At 40.8% G+C, this 20,439-nt stretch overlaps 1 protein-coding gene across 5 annotated transcripts; it reads right to left on the reverse strand.

Moving 5' to 3' along the window:
• Positions 1 to 545: 545 nt before the first annotated feature.
• NBR1 (NBR1 autophagy cargo receptor) lies at positions 546 to 20,382 on the reverse strand. 5 transcript variants are annotated; one of them, XM_041463041.1, is made up of 21 exons: positions 20,199 to 20,382; positions 17,473 to 17,535; positions 16,156 to 16,174; positions 15,751 to 15,773; positions 14,717 to 14,911; positions 13,903 to 13,977; positions 12,473 to 12,690; positions 10,924 to 11,088; positions 10,241 to 10,447; positions 9,436 to 9,595; positions 8,643 to 8,930; positions 8,068 to 8,220; positions 7,532 to 7,607; positions 7,118 to 7,221; positions 6,134 to 6,326; positions 5,879 to 6,013; positions 4,902 to 5,256; positions 4,523 to 4,620; positions 3,920 to 3,989; positions 3,140 to 3,245; positions 546 to 2,759 (listed from the first exon to the last, which is right to left on the reverse strand). In XM_041463041.1, the coding sequence occupies exons 1-21, from the start codon at positions 20,355 to 20,357 to the stop codon at positions 2,586 to 2,588; spliced, it is 3,036 nt and encodes a 1,011-aa protein (XP_041318975.1). In that variant the 5' UTR covers positions 20,358 to 20,382; the 3' UTR covers positions 546 to 2,585. The 5 variants fall into 5 exon arrangements, with proteins under 5 accessions (XP_041318975.1, XP_041318974.1, XP_041318973.1 ...); XM_041463040.1 differs by having other exon boundaries at positions 546 to 2,756; positions 6,134 to 6,325; positions 7,111 to 7,221; XM_041463039.1 differs by having other exon boundaries at positions 6,134 to 6,325; positions 7,111 to 7,221.
• Between the last annotated feature and the right edge of the window lie 57 nt (positions 20,383 to 20,439).

Raw genomic sequence — 20,439 nt, forward strand, 5'->3', positions numbered from 1 at the left:
TCGAAGCCCTGGCACCGGGAGCTGAGGCGCTGTGCCCGGGGCAGTGCCCAGGAACGGGCAGGGCAGGGCACAGCCGGGCTGCCGTGCCCACCGCCCCGGCTGGCCCAGAGCCCGCGGCAGGAGCAGGGCTACGAGCCCCGTCCTGTAGGAAAGACATTTCTGTGCTGTTGTTGAGAGCCAGCAAGGGCTTCCTGAAGATAAGGGAAGCTTCGTATCTCTCTCGAGGAGTTTACCAAGGTTATCACCATGACAATGTGAAGAAAGAGAGAGGAAAATAAGTGTAAGCAAAAAGATCTGGACTTTAGTTGGCTTACACAGTGGCGTGGCTCCTTTCACCTGAAAAGTTTGATTTCTTCTTTATGACAAATGGGCAGTGTATGTGTTTGTTAAGTAAATGTAAACATCTTGCAACATGTTGCTTCAATAAATAAGGGTAAACAGGCTTCTGAGTGAGTCCTGATGCTTTGTGCCGTGTGGGGCTCTATAGGGACACCATCCCAACCCCCCAGCACCTGTGCTCGCCTGAAATAAATACAGAGGTCACATATGCTCTATAGAATATATTATAAGTTATATCATGCATCCATTAACAAAATATACAAAGCCAACAGAAATATATCTATCTTAAGCCTGAGCATACAGCATCTAAACTCTAGTAAAAAGTAACCTAAAGAGAACAGCATCTCACACCTGCCACTTCAATCCTCGATGAAGTGTTCCTCCTCAAATGCTTCAGTTTTGTAGTTTATAGAACACATGAACATTCCAAGTACAAAGGTACACATGGTGAACATGGGTCCTGCTGGGCCTGCCAGACCCGAGCAAATAAAACCACACTGTGCTTCAAAGTGTCATCAGCTTCTGCATTTCACCCCTGCCCTTCCCCTCCTTGTCCTAGAGCTGGCATTAGTCAAAAGATACTCAAAACAACACACCCAAGTTAAGGTGGAAAGTCACAGAAGGATCTTTAACTGGTCCACAGCACACAGTTGTACTGGTATACAGAGAGATGGGAAACACTGCAAAATACTTCTACTGTATTTCAAAATAAACATTTAAGAGTATATCTCCCACAGTCTATAAAAATAGGTTTAAAATGAAAGTGGTATGATACATTTGTTTTCTTGGACTATTTTAATGGTATTTTATCTCTATGGGTACTAAAGTCTTTTAAAAAATTACTGATAACCTGGCCAGCACAATACTGACACTGCTTCAGCTATACTGTGACAAAACAGAATACTAGTTTGAAGCAGGAGTAATATAAAATATTTTAGAATCAATGGTCTCTTACTGCAGAAACATTTACTTCAAAGTAAGAACATAGCCAACACTGTCACCTGCTGAGAGACTGAACTCTGAGGAGTTCTCTGGATACCCCACTGCACAGCAGTGTCTGGTGCTCATTTATGTCATTCTTCAGAATCAATTCTCTCAGCATATTTAGAAGGGAATTCTTAGATTTCCAAATTAAATATGGGCATCTAAAAATCTTACGAGAAAAATGAATTCTACAGAGGTGGCTATGGAAACACAGGACCAGCTAAAACCATCAGAGGACTGTACATTTGAAAGTGCTTAAGTTAATGCATTTTTCAAACTCTAATGTAAAGTTATGTGATCCCTGCTTCAAGCATTCTTTCCATTCCTAAACACTACTGAAATTTGTACTCCAGGTCTGGGTTCCTACACATTCTTGCATTTTTTATGTGGTATTAACAGAGTAAAATATTTGCATTGTAGTGAAAAAAGATAATGGTCAAATTTTTAATATTTTTACAAAGAGCCTGTAAAGATTCCTAGAAAAGCCTTTCCTACCCTTACACTCCATTTTTAACAAAATATTTTTATGTAGGTTATACTTCTACTGTTAGAGATCTGGTGTGCACTATCACTACTGGTTCAATTGCTGGTGGTAATTTTCCTGCTTCATTCTGCTACAACAAACAACAACTTTACTGGTATTCATCAGTTGAACTGCAGCTACACTTTTAGACTTCTCAAAAGTCTAAATTCAAGATGGCTTTCTTTTATGAGCAACTTCTTTTTCTTAGAATAATTTGTAGGATTTGAATTTGTCACTTGACTATCACACATTGGAAAATCAATTATTAAATCCTCAGAAGAAAAAAAACCTCCTAGTTTCAGGCATCTCTTGTAAATTAAGCAGGACTACATTTTATAGCAGCATTTTACATTGGTTTCTATTCCAAAGCTAATTAAGCCAACAAAAAATTTCCAGCTGCCTAAAAAAAAGTATATACACAATAAAATGGGAAGTTCTCACCTGGGTACAAAGTTTAGTTCTACATGATTCCCTGGTAAAAGGATTTGATCTGAAATTAGAGATTTAAAGATTACTCATTTAACTGTGAGGTCTAAATAATTGAAATTCTGGTATCCATTTCAAGAGATGCCACAAGAGTAGTTTGACATTTCCATGAGGTGAAAAAGAAAAAGAAGTCAAATGCTCAAAACACAGCAGAACCTCCAAACAGAGAGCAGCTGAGGAGCAGCCTGCTGCTCTTGCAATCTTTAATTAGAGTTTACTCAATGAAGATTACTCCTCTCTCCACCAGGCAGGTTTAGCATCTACTGCACCAGTCTCTGTTACTGATCTGAAGCAATTCAGTTACCACTTCAATCATGTTATTGTTGTGCTTCTTCAGCAGCCTCAAGTTTAACTGCCTGTCACAGAATCCCATCTCACACAGACTGGACAGCAGAGTGGCAGTCTGCTCTTCTGGAGCTGCAGGCTGCTGAAAACAAAAGACAGTAAGATAAATTTAAAAAGCTAATTTATTTTTTGCCATTCGAACTAGGTGCCCTGCATGCTAGAATCAAACTGAGGCACAGAGGCTCTTCTGTCCCATTTAAGCCATTTATAATCCCTTTCACTGCTCACTTACAAAGGTGAGCTGCTACTCTTACATGATGCTACAAGAGATGTTTTTATCCATATGGCATGGATCTCCCAGTCTGCTGAGAGCAGCAAACCTCAAAGGGACACCATCAAACTTAACATTTTACTCTTCCATTAACTCCAATATAGAATATTGATACACCTAAAAAAACATACACCTGTAAATTTGAGGTTGTCATTCTCTGAAACTCACATAGCACACAGAAAGACATTCACCTGTTCAATAATGGGTGGTCCAGCAAATAATGCTTTGTAGGCAGAAGCAGCTACTGACAAAGCTCCTTTCACAAGCTCTCCTGCAATGCTGCTGCCTTGAGGGTACCTGTGAAGAGACCAGGTGCTGCTTTAGGGTCAGTAAAGCCAAGGGTTTGTTTCAGTGAAATGCAAGTTGCTGCCTGTTGAGGTAAGAACTGCTGGAGACAACAGCCTGTGATCCAAAGGAATCAGCAGTGTTTGGGAAGTGAGCTATACAAGAAGCTCATTCCTTTTTCCTGACACCTTCTATTAAATTGTGGGTGTATGCTTTCCATGAAGGACCTTTCCTAAAGAGTTCAGTGCTCTCATTTATAACAGAACAAACCTACATGAAAGCTGTGCACTGACACATCCATTCAGGGTAGAGTAACTTCTATTTGTTTTCTATGAATACTTAAGTTACTTAATATTCTACTCAACATTTTGACTTACCTCTCCAGTCTGAGTATTTTAAGACTACTTTATAGCTAGCTTGTAAAATCCCCATCCTAAGAATCCTGAGATTTTCCAGAAAAAAGCCCACAGAATTTCAGAAGCATTCAACTCCAGCTCTTCATTAACTCTGGCTTGCCAGTTCTGCATCCTTATGATTTGTGCCCAAGGAGAAACCAAGATCTTATGAAAACATAGCATGTTTGCTTTAAGAAGGGAGGCCTCTCTCCAAAATTATTGAGTACATGAAATCTCTAGGCCAGAGCTTTTTCCCAGGTGTCTAATTAAGCTGTTCTCAGTCTACATTACCTCGGGTATTCTGAGAACTTAGTGAGAAATGCAGAAGATCCTGGCCCATGATTATCTTCACCACTGGGTTCTGGAAGACAAAATGTCAACATGTCCAATTAATGACAATTAAGCTGGAGAAATACAAACACATACATAAACAGAAAAAAGTCTCAGTACAACAGCAATACTCTAAGTTTAGTTATGCAGAGAATCCAGGATTCTCACTGCAGTGAAAGCAGTCACAAGATTTTCAGAACCATATGACTGATTTATTGGTGTTTAACACTAGAGGAGCTGCTGTCTCAGTGACTGTAACAACAGCTTAAATACACAGCTCATCAATTCCACAGCAAGGTAATTTTCCAGATGCCTGTAAGTACTTTTGAGTATCCTCTCACCATTTCCCATAATAGATGCTCTTAACTGATCCACAAAACCAATTATTTCTTTATTTGCAACATCCATATAGCAAAAGTTCAACACCCAGAGAAAAAATTAAAATCTTGACTTGGTAGATTTCTGCTCTCCTCAAGAAAAAGGAGACATCAAATTCAACACTAGGCATAAGAATAGGTGATAGCAATAGCAATAGTCTGTACCCTTCATTAAATATGTCAATACCTTCTCTTTGTATTTGATCATGAGGAGCAGAAGAGATATGCTCTGAAGCTGGTGTGTTTGGTTCTTGGAAGATAGAATTCTGAAGAGATGTAAGATTCCTGAGAACATAAGGCAAAAACATCACTACTTTTATTCTACATGTACACACATAAATAAGTCACAATCAACAGAAAAAAGAAAAAAAACTTCACACACTCCCTTCTCTCCCTCTCTTGCACTCATCTAAATCAGTGAGAACAGGCTCTATAAAATGTTGTAGGATTTAAGAACATTTACCTCAGTAAAAATTTTGTTACAATTCCTGCTTGGAAAGTAGTGGACCTTACAGACTCTGCAGCAATACCAGCATCACCATTTGGTTCCTGTCCCCAAATCATACCTTTGTGCCTCGGGTAAGCTGTCCACAGTCGCTGGGGGCACTGCAGCCAGTGTTTGGGAAGTTGTCAGTGTATCACTGACCCTCTGGATCTGTGGCTGGCTTCCCCCTTCTGGGTTCTCTGCTACTGTTTCAGGTTCTCCTGCCTTTTCTAAACCAGGCTGAGAAAGAGCTGAACTATACATGGAGTCACCCAAGGGCCGACTGGTGTCGAAGCACTCAGGGAGAATAATGATATAATCCTCTGAGGAAGCAGAGGAGCACTGACTCTGAACATCATCTTTATCATCTTCCTCTTCATCACCATTGCCAGCACCACTACGGGGGCTTGTGCTCTCATCAGACAGTGGAAGGTCCCCTAGGAGGAAAAAAGTGAAGTGTTAATCATTGTCCATTTTGTGTGGACAAGAGCAGAGACAGAGCTGGCCCAGCTGTAAGAGAAAAGTATTTAGAAACAACTGTAAACCTTAGCTGCTGCCATTAAGGGTGCAATTTTCCCTGTTGTGGGGAGGGTGTAAAGTGAAAGAGTACTAGATCTTAATGTTAACCCACTGCAAATACACTGCTGGTATTAATGCTCCTAGTAAAAACTGGAGTAAGAGCTACATGAAGAACCTAAACTGTAGTTTTCAGCTCCTAAATTGCACACTTTAGAAACAGATCAGAACATTGCAAGCTATGTGTACAAAATATGGAGGCACCATCATGTATAAAGTATGAGCACTTATTTGAATACCCAACTGGAACCTTTTGGTCACAATTTTACTTCTTTAAAAAGCAGCTGTTAAACTAGCTGCTTGTTAAAAAGCACTGCTGGTTAAAGTACTGACACTGATTTTCTGGTGTAATGATTCTCACAACTGGGACAATCTAACAATACTCCTCATCTAATGAAGATCAGTTTCCTAGAACAGTGTCAGATCTTCTTACACATGTTTTTTTTTACAGCTTTCCCTTACATTCAAGCCCATTTTACTTACCACATGAATTTTCTGTCACTGGTTCTGACTGATGAATCTTTGCTTCCTTTTTGGAAGTGGAATTACTATTTATCACAGGAGATTCTTCAGTTATCATATTGCAGCTGAAGGTGTCTTGCAGTGTGTGTAAAGAGTCTAATAAAACCAATCAGGAAAACAATTAAATGGCATCAACCACCTGAGCTGAGCAATTTCTGTCTCGTGTCTGACTGCAAACAAGTCAAACCAGAGAAGGCAGCTAATGACAATACTTACTCTGGAGGATTTTGGGATTTTTTTGTGGGGGCTTGTGGTCAGGTGCAGCATCCAGGGTCAGAGACCGAATTACAGTTTCACAGACAAACTGAGTCCCACTCATATCTTCTTCCCCTTCCTCCTGGTTCAATGCATGCTCAGCTTTCACCTTCACCACAGAAGAGTCCACAGAAAGGCAGGCTTCTGCCATTCCTTGGAAAGGGAAACATAACAGACTTTACCACAACAAAGATATGTAAGTATAAGAAGAATTTTTTAGACTAGCCACAGCTAATATTGATTCTGTGTGTTAGCTCTTTCTAAAAATTGAAGGATTTTTAAATTCAGCTCAAGTTGAACACAAAAGTGATTGAGAAGTATGGGGAGCACACCAGAAGTGTTTGGATTATAACCTAGTGTATAAAGGGCAGACTGTTAATTCTCCCAACAATTCTAGTAGTCAAATCACAAGAAGCATTTGAAAAGATTTTATACAAGGGCATGCAGTAATAGAACAGCAGGGAATGACTGTAACACGGAGGAGGACATATTTAGATTAGATATTAGGCAGAAATTCCTCCTTTTGAGGGTGGTGAGGCCTGAGCACAGGTTGCCCAGAGAAGCTGTGGCTGCCTCTGGATTCCTGCAAGTGTCCAAGGCCAGGCTGGATGAGGCTTGGAACAGCCTGGGATAGGGGAAGCTGTCCCTGCCCATGGGAGGGGGGTGGAACTGAATAATCTTTAAGGTCCCTTTCAACCCAAACCATTCTGTGACTCTATGATTTCTATTCCCCATCTATATATATGTTATGCTCCAACTTCTATAATCACTAATGTAGTGTCAGACTGCAGGTTGATGAGCCAAACAACCTGTTTTGCTTTTTTTTTTCCAAAGGGGAAGACAGTAATAAGAATTCCTTTTAGACATCAGGTTTGCTGACTACAGAGAAGTGACAATATCCTCCCTTTACCCCCAAGCTCCTCAGGACTACTGCTTACCAGGCACTAGTTTAAATCCACTCCCCTCGTTCTCCTCCTCTATCTGACCTAAGCCAGGTTTCTCCAGCAAGGGGCTGTCACGTGGCAAAGGGGACATGCATGGAGTCATGTCTGGAAAACACAGGGAGCAAAGATAATTGGCACTAAAGGAGGAGCCTCCATGAGGTAACATTTTTAAAAGTTATTCTTTTTAAGGGACATTCTTTCAAGACTGAAGAAATTTAGTTATTTTGAAAGATAATCTGGTGAAATAAACAACTAGCTTTGCATTATTCTGCCACTGTTGTGCAAAGAAAATGGCAGCATTCCTCAACATCTGGAATGTTATGTTCTTGGGAATATGAAGGTGAAAAGAAGCCAAGCTATACACAGATGATAGCTGTCTGTGCTCCAGAGAGCACAAAGAACACAGGAGCCTTACCAACAGGAGTGTTGTGTGGCACTCGCTCCAATTCCTGCACAATATTAATGTCCAACAGCTCAAAGGACAGCAAATCCTACAGGAAAAACACACAGTTTCCATGAGCAAACTCTGAAACTGAATCATATCTGTACTTGGCAGCACAGATCCCATTGATGTACAAGTAACATTTTGTTCTTCAACACAGTCTCAGGGGGCAGTTTTCCCACAACATATATTTACATCATTGAATATAGTGCACAGATTAGGGCAGCAAGGGACAAAGCTAAGAACTCCCTTGTTAGGGCCAGAGAAAGACTCAATGCTGATTCTCTTTTGAGGATCTTAATTTGTCCTACACATTCCTTCCACATAATGACAGTGCCTAACACCAGTTTGAGAAAACAGCTCTGCTATATAAAATGCAATATACTCTTTCTGAAAATAGAGTGGCCATTTTTTAGAGCTCAGAAGTTTTTTTTTTGCAGGTGTCTACCTACCTAAACATCAAACCCAAGATGGCTTGCTTTAGATCTACCTGAATTTTATCACTTTACCTGTGCAGTGAGGAGATCAACAGATGGGATATAAAACTCTCTCTCACTTGGCAGATTTTTGATCTTTAAAGGAACAGTTGGCAGAGATATTTCAGCCTGCTCTGCAATTTCACCTATCAGCTGAGCACCTGTTTCTGTCTCTAAGGAAGCATCCTGCAAAAACAAAAAAAAACAGAAGCCACTTAGCCACAGTAAATAAAACATCACATGAAATCTAAATCTAGATCTGAATTTTGTATAAACACACAAGTAATTTGAAAGAAATTTTAATCAACTTATTACAGAGCCAAAAGGACAAGATGTAACAAAAAGAAATGCTGCAGTGTTCCAGTTCAAAGAAATAAACAAATAGCTGCAACAAATAGTTAATGCCATACCTGTCAAAAAGAACAACTACTTTAGAACTTATAAATGCAATATATGTTGTATTTCTTTCCTATTAAAAAAAAAATTAAAAGCAAACAGCTAAAAGAATCCCCTTGAATAGTCAGTTAGGAATACTATGCCAAATAATACACAATGCTCCTTCTCCTAGGCAATTCTGAGCTGCCCCAAATACCAGGTGAGTGACTTGCCTGTTTGGCTCTGGAAGCTTTACTCTTCTGACAGGAGTCAGAATCCTTCCAATCACTTTCTACATAGTCAGCAGCTGGAGAGGGATCCACAACAATACTGCACCAGATCCTTGGCCCAAACTGTTCCCCTCTGTGTGACAGTCTCCAGTGAGAAGTGTAAGTTCCTTCTATGTTGGGAGCTACAAACTCAACTGAAACAGTTCCTACTTGTCCAGATGGAAGGGATGGCACTATCACATCTTTTTTCTCAGCAGATGCCAAGGTCAGATTACCCCACATAAGTTTCAACTGAAATATACAACAGAAAAAAACAAAAGTTAACTTCTCAAGCTTCTCTGCAAAGTGTGGGCAGTAGGAAGCAGAGATCCTCTGCTGGAAGGCCTTGTAGGTACCAGGCATGGAGAAGACAGGCTGCTAGTACACATCCCCACATTAACCACTATCAACACAAAGATACCCCCATCTTTCAACACAAAGGCAGCCACTCACAGAACAAAGGGTTTTGGAGGCCAAAAAAGCAACAGAGCAGCTGTAAACAGGGTCAAGCAGCACCATTATAACATAGGGGACATACTATTAATGGGAAATATGTTCAGTGATGGTGCTCTGAATCCCCTCCTTCCTACAGCCTACACCTGCACAGAGTACCTACACAGCTTATTGCCCCAGAACTCCCAGCTGTCAATCAACAGGCCAAATGAAATCTTAAACAGGTCCTAACAGAGAATTCACCTACAAATGTTATCTCCAAGAATGATTTTAGTGTGTAGAAGGAAGAGCAAAGGCAAGATACCTTAGTGTCTGAGCTCCATTCCACATTGCCAGTATTTTTCATTCGCCAGTGTTTGATAAACTTTGTTCCTGGTTTCAAGTGAGTACCATCAGGCAAATTCTCATCCACAAATACTGCACTTAGTGTTGGGACAATTGCTTGGAAGGGTTGATGAGGACTCCTGGGATTGGAGAGAGGAAACAAAACAAAAAAATACATCAAAACTGAAGTTCAGCTGCTGATTGATGTTAATTTGGCTTTTAAATGCCCTAAATGGAAGGGGTGAATTAAAGAAACAAACTATACAAGTTTCACACTGCACATTCATAAACTCAAAGGGAGTGAGAAATGCAGAGCAGTTGCCTGCAAAGGCTGCTGTCTGATGAACCTCAACTTAAGAGCACATTAAAAAAAAAGAAATAGCACTGAACATAAATATACAGAACATATTTGACTTTATGCAGACACTTAATAAAGCAGGAAGATATAGACTTTTTTAAAACTGGCAGTAAATGTTAATTTACTCTGCATGAGCATGCATGTGTATGTATAATCCTAGGCACTCCCCTTCCTCCTAAATCAGCATAAATCACTAAGTTTCTGGTAATAACCATCAGTCACCTTTTTTTCCTTTCTCCTACTGTCCTCTCAATTAAAAACACTCTACGTTGCAAATGGCATTTGGACAAAATTCTCATCCAGTCCAATGACAAATCACACTTCAAAAGAGCAATTCCTTAACCTTCCTCCTGTTACTTTAACTTGGTCTCAGAACAAAAGGTGAGACAGCACAACTACCAGATGCTCAGTTAACAACAAGCCTTACAGGAAGGTATTAGGCTGGACACTCTCAGATTTCAGAGGAGGTGAGCCATTTGTTTCCAATACATGGATAGAGTTCCACAGATGAATTTTCCTGTGCAATTTTAGCTGCTTTTTGAGCTCTCGGACCTCTGCTTTTCGCTGTTTCTTTTCTGCTCGCAATCTTTGCTTCTCTGCCTTCAGAAATCTTTTGTCCATCTGTTTCTGGAGCCTGCAAAGTGATTAACACAGCTTATTACATTAAACTGATCAAAATTTATCTTCATCCAACACAGTCTTAGTCTCAAGGGAACCCTTCAGGAAATATCCCATGCTTCTAGACTGGATACCAAATGATTTTAAAAGAACATCCTCACAGCTGCTTGTGGAACTATTTTGAATGATTTCTGAAAGAACAAAAAAAAAAAAAGCAGACACAGAATGCTCAAAGAAAAAGCAAGCTCTCAAAGTTTACTACCCATCTAGGACACAAAAGTCTGTCTTTTCTACTTTGTTATTAAAAACACTAAGATTTATGACTAAGGCCCTTTATAAGTGCATAGCTATTTTTAGCTACTCACAACAAAATTTGAGCCCCATTTCCATTTCTTGTTATCTCTAAAATAAAAGCTGAACCTCAACTCCAACACAGGTGTTTCCTTGCAATCAGAACAACCTTGGCAGGCACTGCCAGCAGCCAGCACTTACCTGACTTGCTCCAGAGTGGCAGGCAGGCGTGGGGAGAGCTCTGCCAGGCTGTAATTGTCAGCGACACAGGGGATGGGTCTGCGCAGCTTTAGCAAGACGTGGTTTGGATCATGTGCATATGTTCCTGCCTCACACTCTTCACAGATATTGTAGGCTGGACAAAGGCTGCAAAGCAGAAAAGACAGGAGGTTACCAAGAGGCAAAGAATTTCTGCAGAGAAACAATTTTGTATCGTGCTACCACTGTAAGTAGTTCCCAAGTGACAGGAGCTGGATGTCTCACTCATAGATCAGTATTTGGAGCCATGTGGAATAACTACATGATTATCTCTCTTCCTGGCAAAACTGCAACACAGTTCCCACTTCTTTGAACACACGTTGAAAAAATCTGATGCTTCCTTTAGCACAAGTGATTAAAATTTTTGCTATGAAGGGCAGAACATTTTATCAAAATCCAGTGCCAGAAACAGCACCATACTTATGAAAATAGAGAGGCTAAGTCACCAAGCATTCAGGCATGCAAAGCAGACTGCTCCTCCAGGAACAGGGCTGATAAAAACCAGACTGTCATCTCCTGCCAGCAGGGAAAAAAAATCCAAAGAAAAACTCCTGTTGGCATTCCATCCACTGCTTCTGCCTAGTCCCAAAATGCTGATCTTAACAGCAATTGCCTCATTCAAATAAAACTCTCACTTTTAACACCTCACTTAAGACATTCATCAAAATCTATTTCAGATTATTAGACAGACAAGAATGCAATCACTAAGAAAAAGCATGACCTGCCTTAGTTTCACTGACTCAGAACCAAACAAACAACTATTACAGACTAGTAGTTCTAAGTCGTGCTTTTTTGTTTAGTTAACCAAACAAAACCTTTCCTGTTACAATTACTGCATGTCCTACACAGATAACACAGAGTCACTGACAACACAGCTATGAAATTCTCTGAACTGTGTTCATTGAGAACACAGCACTATAAAGTTCTCTCACTTTAACAATCACCTTTTCTCAAAATAGTATTAATCTTGCTTTTATGCAGATAAAGTCTAATGACCAGAGAAGAGAACATGACCTGTTGGTGAGACATAGAAGACATTCTGAAATGTCCAGCAGGCTGCAGACTGGGAACCTAGCAGTATTTAACCCAAAGAGAGTTTCTCTCTCACTCACTCACAGACTGTGCCTGGCAGGTCCCCACCCTCCCAGCACATTCTGTCTGCACTGAAATGTCCAGCAAGCTGCAGACTGGGAACCTAGCAGTATCTAACCCCAAGAGAGTTCCTCTCACAGACTGTGCCTGGCAAGTTCCCCATGCTCCCAGCACTAAAATGTCCAGCAGGCTGCAGATTGGGAACCTAGCAGTATCTAACCCCAAGAGAGTTCCTCTCACTCACAGGCTGTGCCTGGCAGGTCCCCAGCCTCCCAGCACACTCCACCTGCACTGAAATGTCCAGCAGGCTGGTGACTGTGAACCTAGCAGTACCTAACTCCCAGAGAGCTTCTCTCACAGGCTGTACCTGGCAGGCTCCCACCCTCCCAGCTCCCCGTACCTGCACTGGTAGCGGACCCCGACGATGCGGGCCCGGCAGCTGCAGCAGGAGATGAGCCAGTCACACTGGCCGCTGCTCCCCGACGGGCTCTCCGCTGCTGCAGGGGCTGCTGGAAATGAGCTCTCACAAAAATCTGCAGGCTGACTGCAATGAACAAGCTTCTCATACAGCTTCTGCTCCAGCCTCTCAACAGTCTCCTTAACTACCTGTTCCCTGAACTGGAAAGAAATTAAAGCAGTAGTGAGTGAGACCCACCTATTAAGTTTGAAATGCTGAGTTATGTTGTCACAAGTCTCCCAATCTGTCAGCAGCCACAGACTACCTCAGAATCACTTCCCCTATCCCAGCACACTCTTCATAAAATTATGATAATATATAATATATATAACATACATAATATGATAATATCATTCTCATATTATGTTACCATATTATATATATAATACAATATTATAATACTATCATAGTATTGTTACATTATCATATACATTATATATAACATATATAATATGATAATACATAAAATATATAAACAAATACCACATTCCTCAGAGAGGACTTTTCTTTTAGACAATACCAACCCAGAGCTTTTAAGAAGGCAAGTTAAAAATCACATATTTGTGCTCACAGTATTGTTTTTCTTCCATAAGCTTTCATGAAGGGAAGGAATCTCATCTCTAGAACAATTACCACAACTCCCAAACCCCTCTGGACTCTCTACCATTAAGTTCTGATTTGCCCATCAGTGATGTCTTAAATATAACCATGAACTTCCCCAATTTTTAGCTTGTATAAAAAGATGGAAAAGGAAAGAAGACCCTAGAGAAAAAAGCTTAAAAATAAATGCACATAGTTTCAAGAATTTGCTAGCTGATGAATTCTTTGCAGTGATATCAAACTGCTTTTCAGTGATGTTTATTAGCTGTTCAGAACAAATTAACACCCATATCTTAACTGTAGCTTATTGTCAATGGTTTCCTAAAAGTATTTCCTCTGAACAGCCAAGAAAAGTAAGGTCATCAGATTCTCTGCTTTCAATCACAGGAAACCAAAAGTACTGCCCTGCTCTGGGCAACCAAGAGCCTACAGGAACAGCACTGTCCATGCTCTCCCACAATGAGAGGTCTGGAGTTCCTATGGCTGTCTGCAGTGCCACAAGGATTCTGTTATGGGAGCTCTTAAAACTACATTCACACTAAGCAAATGCATAAACAGCCCACTTTTCACAAATGATATGGATCAAGTTTATGGTTTTGGGGTTTTTAATGTACCCCTTACACTGCAGACATAGTCAGACATTTAGTTCTCATTAAGATCCTGGTCGTAAGTGCTGATAGCAAGAGTGTTCAGATGTCTAGAGAGATCACAAAGATCCCTTCCAACAACAATAAAACTTAAGTATATCAAAACTTGCAAGACAATACACTTACTGTTTCCAAGTAGCTAGTAAACCATTCTGGAGGATTTTCATTTGTGCTTTCTGGTCTGGTCTGATTTAACTTTTGCTGGGGGAAAAAAAAAAAAAAGTATGCAAAGTTAAAAAAAACCCTCAACACAGCAAGTTAACTGCTGAAATAGCTCTTAAGTGTCTTTATAGAAACATATTTAAGTAGCCACTGACATTTTCCTGAAACATGTCTGCCTCATTAGCATTTGAGTGTAATTACACACCAAAGAAGTCAAGTCAGCCAGATGGCAATGAGGGCTTCAGCAGATGAATTTCTTTGTTTATCAAAATACTAAAGAATGGTCAACATGAAAGCACTGGTATTTCTGAAGACAGCATCAAATTATCCTCTTGAAGACATTCAAACTATTTGGTGAGCTTCAAAAGGTGCAGGGAACTAAAAACAGAGACCAACTTCTGAACTCAGTTTTTATGTATGGCTGAAGAGGACAATCAGTCTACAAAGTGAATTACATTTATTAATTCTTTGGTTTAATGCAGCTCAGCTTTTTACCTGAAAGTTACCAGATGGCAATGAGGGCTTCAGGAGATGAATTGCTCTGTTTACCAAAATACTAAAGAATGGTCAACATGAAAGCACTGGTATTTCTGAAGACAGCATCAAATTATCCTCTTGAAGACATTCAAACTATTTGGTGAGCTTCAAAAGGTGCAGGGAACTAAAAACAGAGACCAACTTCTGAACTCAGTTTTTATGTATGGCTGAAGAGGACAATCAGTCTACAAAGTGAATTACATTTATTAATTCTTTGGTTTAATGCAGCTCAGCTTTTTACCTGAATGGTCAGCTCCTTGTCATTTTTCAATTCTTCCTCTAATCCCTGAGCTAGCATGGAATATTGCAAAAGTGGCTTCTTCTCATCTTTAAGCAGCAGCTTTTCTGCCACATTTTTTTCACGTAGTTGCAAAGCACGAGAAGAGTTCTTTTCACAGACATTCATCTGAAGCTGATTTCCTTGTTTAACTGCAATCTAAATAAACAGAACATACATCCACCATGTTTTCCACTTACAGTCAGCATACAGAATCTGTAAAAATACAGTATTACACTACATTGCAGAGCTTGGTAAAAGGGTGGGGAAAGACTAACAGACACAAAAAGAAAAACTGAGAGAGATGCCAAGGCAGAGTCAGCTGATATTCTACTTCTGAAAGATTATTAATACACTTATTAAAAAAGTTGACTAAAAGCCAAAGGATAATCATGCAAATATTCTGCTGTGATTTTTCAGCCTACAATAAAGTGTTCACAGGAGCCAGTAAACAACAGATTCTGTCCAGGAATTTATTTTGAAATTATCAGATTTGAAATTCAAGCCATGAGTAAAAAGTTGTGAAAGACTTAATGTAAAGCAGAAATGTAAAAAAATGCAATTCTTATTTTGACCAACTGCTTATAAAGTAACTAAGCATTGACTAATAAGTTTTAATTATATACTCTGGCAGCAGAATCCATGTGGCAAGATTTTTGAAGGGTTTCACTAAAGCCCAATATTTCCAAATATGGGATTACTGTTGAAGGGTTTGAGAAAGTCAGTCCCTTAACCAACCCACTGCTGCTCAGGCCCTGAATCCTAACTGCCTATTCAACTAACTTATAAAAACTAAACTAAAACTAAAAACTAACTAAAAACAAACACCAACCAGGATAGAACAAAAAAAATGTAATAAGACATTCAAGCTACTGTCCAAAGCTAGAAAACAGCTATTCTGATTTCCTGGGTCAAGTAATGCCATTTTTTTCCTCAGCTACACCAATTTTAATTGGAAAAGGATGAATACATTGAAAAAAGTCAAAGAGCACATTTACCTTCAGAGCTTCTTCATATTCCTCTAAAGAAAAATAGAAAGAAGTGTGAATGGCCCCTATCTCACACAACAGATGTAAGTTTATCACACAGTATTTAGAAACCCTTACATGACAAGGGGCCTCCCCTACCTTCTGTAATGTTTCTTAAATTAGTGCAATAAATTGTATATACAGCAACAAGCACACATTTTCACAGCTAAGAGCCACAACATTCCACTCATTTAGTCACTTCCAATTTGTTCCTGCGGATCAAGAATTCTTTCCTTTGGGAAGAATTTGCTGCCAAATCATATATAAAATACAAAAATCAAAAAACAAGCATTCTTAACTGCATCTTCAAAAAACACAAGCAACACAAGTTGGGGTCTCTTATCTTGATTTCACCTCAGTAAAGCAGCAGCTCACCTTTGCTGTTCACAGAGACCTGCAAAGAGAAGTAACAGTGAGCAAGAGCCACAGACACATTTTTGCAGTTCTCTTAAAATTAACACATTCAGAATAAACATACATTTATTCACAGTTTTTAAAACAGCAGTCCTTTAGGTGCTTGTTATTGCCATGTTTAATCATTACCCAAAGCTGTGGTGCTTTGAAGCAGCCCATGTTTGCTGCTGGACTGGCACAGGAGGCAGCTCTGGCACTGCTGGCAGCCAGAACAAGCTGCTCTCCTCAGAAAGTCACTGCCTGTACCCCTGGGCTCACTGCACAACTCCAGAGCTTGGCCCCAGTTGCTTTAAATGCCCAGTTAAGTGTTTCAAAAGACCAATTAAGTGTTTCATAAGCCCATTCTTCTACAGAAAATTAATTATCGATTCTACACATAGAAGTCACTAACACAAGAAGCTTTTTAATCCCCACAGCACCACAGGATTCTGAACAATGTTTGCTCAGTATTTCAGAAAAAGCTTTCATAGATGCATTTAAATATTTATATATGATACAGGCTAGAAAATAAGGGGAGAATCATTCTCTGAAAGGTTTGCCCTTAGGGAAAAATAGTAAGAACAAGAACCCCATCCGATTTAGTAGTGCTATAATCCAAGCAGTGGGACACTGTTTGCAAAAGGTCATTCTGTGTGAGAGTTACATTCCCCTCTGAATCTCTAGATAAACAAAAATAATATGAGAGGGTGAGACTGTGCCAAGCAGGAAGTTACTCAACAAGGACAACTAGAAGTAACCAATTTGTTTTCTGAGTCAGTAATCTGCTTGGAGATTACAGCAATTGCATAAAGCAAGCAGAGGATTTGAGTACACCAGATCACTGAAGCAAACATATGCTGGTCACAGGAGACCTACATTTTCCAGAGGAAGGAGTCTAGAGTGAAGAGACAGGGCTTTACCACAGCTGAAAACACAAATAGTTACAACTACCTTATAAAAAATTTAAAAATAAAAAAAGTTTAAAAATAAAATAGCTCCTCAACAGAAACATTCCTCCCTCAGAGCACAGAGAACCACTGGGTGTTTCAACAGGGTGGGAAAAAGAAAGGCAGTAGCTTCTAAAAATATATATTTTAAAATATGCATGCTGCATTAAGACTAAAATCACAAAACTATCAACTATTTTCTTATTAAAAGGGCAAACATTCCCCCACCCCAATCTGCATAAGAGACTCTGCTGAAGGACCCACTCCAAATCATCAGGAGGCAGAAAGTCATTTCTGCCAGCAGCCATTTTCCAGCTGACTTATTGGGAGGGTGGGGTGGCAGGTATTTTACCTCATCATTATCCTCATCAATGTACTTGATCTGAATGTTGTCCAGGTCAAATGAAACTTTAACCTGTAATAAGAAAACAGAACACAAAACCATAGTGAGGCAGGACCTCAGTTAATAATAATTATTAATTAGGAATAACATTAAAACCCTTCTATCCCTCCCTTCAGCTTCTCAGTTGAAGCAAACACTGTTTTACCAAATCCATTCCTCTGGAGCTGAACTCTTCCCTGTGCCTTCCCTCCAAGCTTTACTAACTTTCTCTAATGAAAAGAATAAACACATCTTTTTCCTCTTGCACCTTGCCCAGTTAATGTTTACTCCAAAATAAATAATAATAACCTCCCCATTCTAAGAGGACAAGCTCAGGGTTAACAAACTCAGTCATGGTAAACACTCCAAAATATGAAGACAAAGGCAAACAATCCCTAAACTCTATCTTTTATGTTAGAACACACCTGGGAGACAGCTCACAAAGGTGATCAGCCTTTTCTCAGCCTACCAAAATTCAGAGAATAAACTGAGCACTTATTTTGCATTTTTCATTAACAAGGCACAATGAGCAGCACCAAATGAACCATAAAATGACAGCAGTTGTTTCCATATGCTGAGTCTTTGAGGCTCCTGTACATTTTTGTACCAGGCTCCTACCAAAGCTGCATTTTTCTGTCTTGGTTTGAACAGACAGGTGTCTGCTAAGGAAGGCAGGAGCCTCCCCTGAAATGGAAAATGTAACCCCCCTCCTGAATTATTATAATTTTTAAATTAAGAAGCTCTCGGGCAAAGATATGGGAATAGGAATAAAAGTTCATTTTTGTACCAGGTTCTTACAAAAGCTGTATTTTTCCCAAGAGAAACTCTCTGAAACAACTGGCACATGTCCTGCTAGGCCAGACCTAAGAGAACAGCAGCAGCAGCCCCAGGTAAGAGTGTCTGCCTGGGGGTCACAGCCCCACTGGAGCACAGGGACACATGGACACACAGGGACAAACAGACACATTCTGCACTGAACGTGCTCCAGGTAGGCTCTTCCAGCAACACATCCAAATTTTGTGAGTGCAGTGACAGAACCAATTTGATTTTGTCAGGATGAAGCTGTGCTCTGTACTTACATGGTCTGGAACCACAGACTGTCCCCCTAAACTCAGGGCAGAACAAGAGCTCACCTTTTCCCTTATAAACATTGAATAAAAGATCAAAATATAATAAAGGCCCAAGTTTAACTGCCTTGAAACAGTAATTCCCACAACAGAGACAACCCCTGGCTCTACCTCAGGGAGAGCTGTAATAGAACACCACACCTTGAACAAACACACCCTGGCTCTCAGAATACCTGAGATTAAGGGCAGCACAGTGCTTACACAGTAATCTGCTTCCAGCTTTGATGCAAGCAGGGTTCTGACCAGCTCAGACATTCCTGCAGCTCTACTTGCAGTAAGTGTTTTAAGACTGAACCAGTGCCTCTTTCACAGGACTGAAATACAGCAAGGGAAGGTGATGCAGTTCAAACTTTGAACCTGAACAATTCATAGAACAAAACCCTCCTGCATGTGTACTGGAATATACTGGCCAGGAAAAGGGCTGAAAGACAGGAAATAAAACAGGGACGAGATCTCTTCAGATGTAACTTTGAAAACAAGCTAAAAAAAACCTGAACAGTTGTGTGGAAGAGATTTCACAGCAACTTCTGTGAGCCAGAGGGAAGTTTGATAAGAGGATCCATAATTACCCTTGAAAGAATTTCCTACCAAGGTCACTGACACAGAAACCAACAAAGAAAGAAGGATAAATGAGAGAAACCTGAACTGTGTATTCCAATGAGCACTTTGTTCATCTCTGGTGACCAATGAGTAAAGTGTAAACTTATGGGTTTTGTAAGAATGTATAAACAGCATGCAGGCTATAATAAAAACAGTCTGAAGCCTTCTGAAAACGGAGTGTGTTGCTTTGTGTTGTCTCCATCTCAACTTCAACACAGTCACTACAGAATTAATAAATAGTAATAATATTAATGTTAGTTTCATCATAGCCAATGGAATCCTTACAACAATTTCACACTAAGCCAATACAAGAACTGTCACTAAACAGCCCTGAAAACAAGCACCCAAACAAACTCAGAGCTATACCAGGAGCAGGACACAGAGACCTTCAGAAGGAGCTGCCCACGCAGGCACGGCCCAGTCAGAGCCGGTTCTACCCAAACTAACACGCACAAAGCTCCGGGAACCGAGGGACCAAACAAAAATCTGTTCGTGACCCCAAAGAGCAAAGAATCTTCAGAAAAGCAACAGACGGGTGTTACTTCATACAGGTACTTCAATAAGAATAGGAAATAAGAGGAATAGAATGTACTTTACAGAGGGATACTGAACCAAAGTAAGTGTCCAAACCAAAGAACACAGCTAAGAGCAGCTGCTCACACATTAAAAAAGGGCCCTTGAGAACGTTTTTCCAAACCATACCACGCCAATCTAAGCACACAGCAGGAGTAAACTATACTGCTAAGGAAAAAAGAAAAATCGAGACCACAGCAGTTCTAACAGCCTGTGAAATGGAGGACACCGCTTCGGAAAGCGCGGCTGGAGACGCTGGGCCCTCAAAGCCTCAAAGCCTCACCGGGCCCTCAAAGCCTCACCGGGCCCTCAAAGCCTCACCGGGCCCTCAAAGCCTCACCGGGCCGGCTCCCGGCGGCCCCCCCGCCCCGCCTCCCGCGGCCAGCCCGCGCTCACCATGGCCTCCACATCGGCCCACGTCGTGTGCGGCGGGTGGGACACGAGGAAGGTGCGGGTGTCGCCGCGGCAGGTGACGCGCAGGGTGACCCGCGGCTCCATGGCGCGCTCCCGCGGGGCCGGGGCCGGCGGCGCCAGCCCTCCCGACAGGCACAACATGGCGGCCCGAGGGCGGCCCGCCCCGCGCCCGCTGCGTGCGGCTATTGGCGGAGCCGCCTGTCACTCATCCAGCCCTCCGCTC

This window comes from Pyrgilauda ruficollis, unplaced genomic scaffold (genome assembly GCF_017590135.1).
Source record: "Pyrgilauda ruficollis isolate IOZ18807 unplaced genomic scaffold, ASM1759013v1 scaffold161, whole genome shotgun sequence".
Lineage (NCBI taxonomy): Eukaryota > Metazoa > Chordata > Aves > Passeriformes > Passeridae > Pyrgilauda > Pyrgilauda ruficollis.

What these genes read in the sequence shown, in the direction of transcription:
- NBR1 (XM_041463039.1), bottom strand. Translation starts at nt 20,357, where the DNA reads ATGTTGTGCCTGTCGGGAGGGCTGGCGCCGCCGGCCCCGGCCCCGCGG. An exon ending in AGCTTACCCGAGGCACAAAG is followed by an intron (nt 4,621 to 4,901) that starts GTATGATTTGGG and finishes TTATGTTCTCAG; the next exon opens with GAATCTTACATCTCTTCAGA. An exon ending in TGATCAAATACAAAGAGAAG is followed by an intron (nt 3,990 to 4,522) that starts GTATTGACATAT and finishes TTTGTCTTCCAG; the next exon opens with AACCCAGTGGTGAAGATAAT.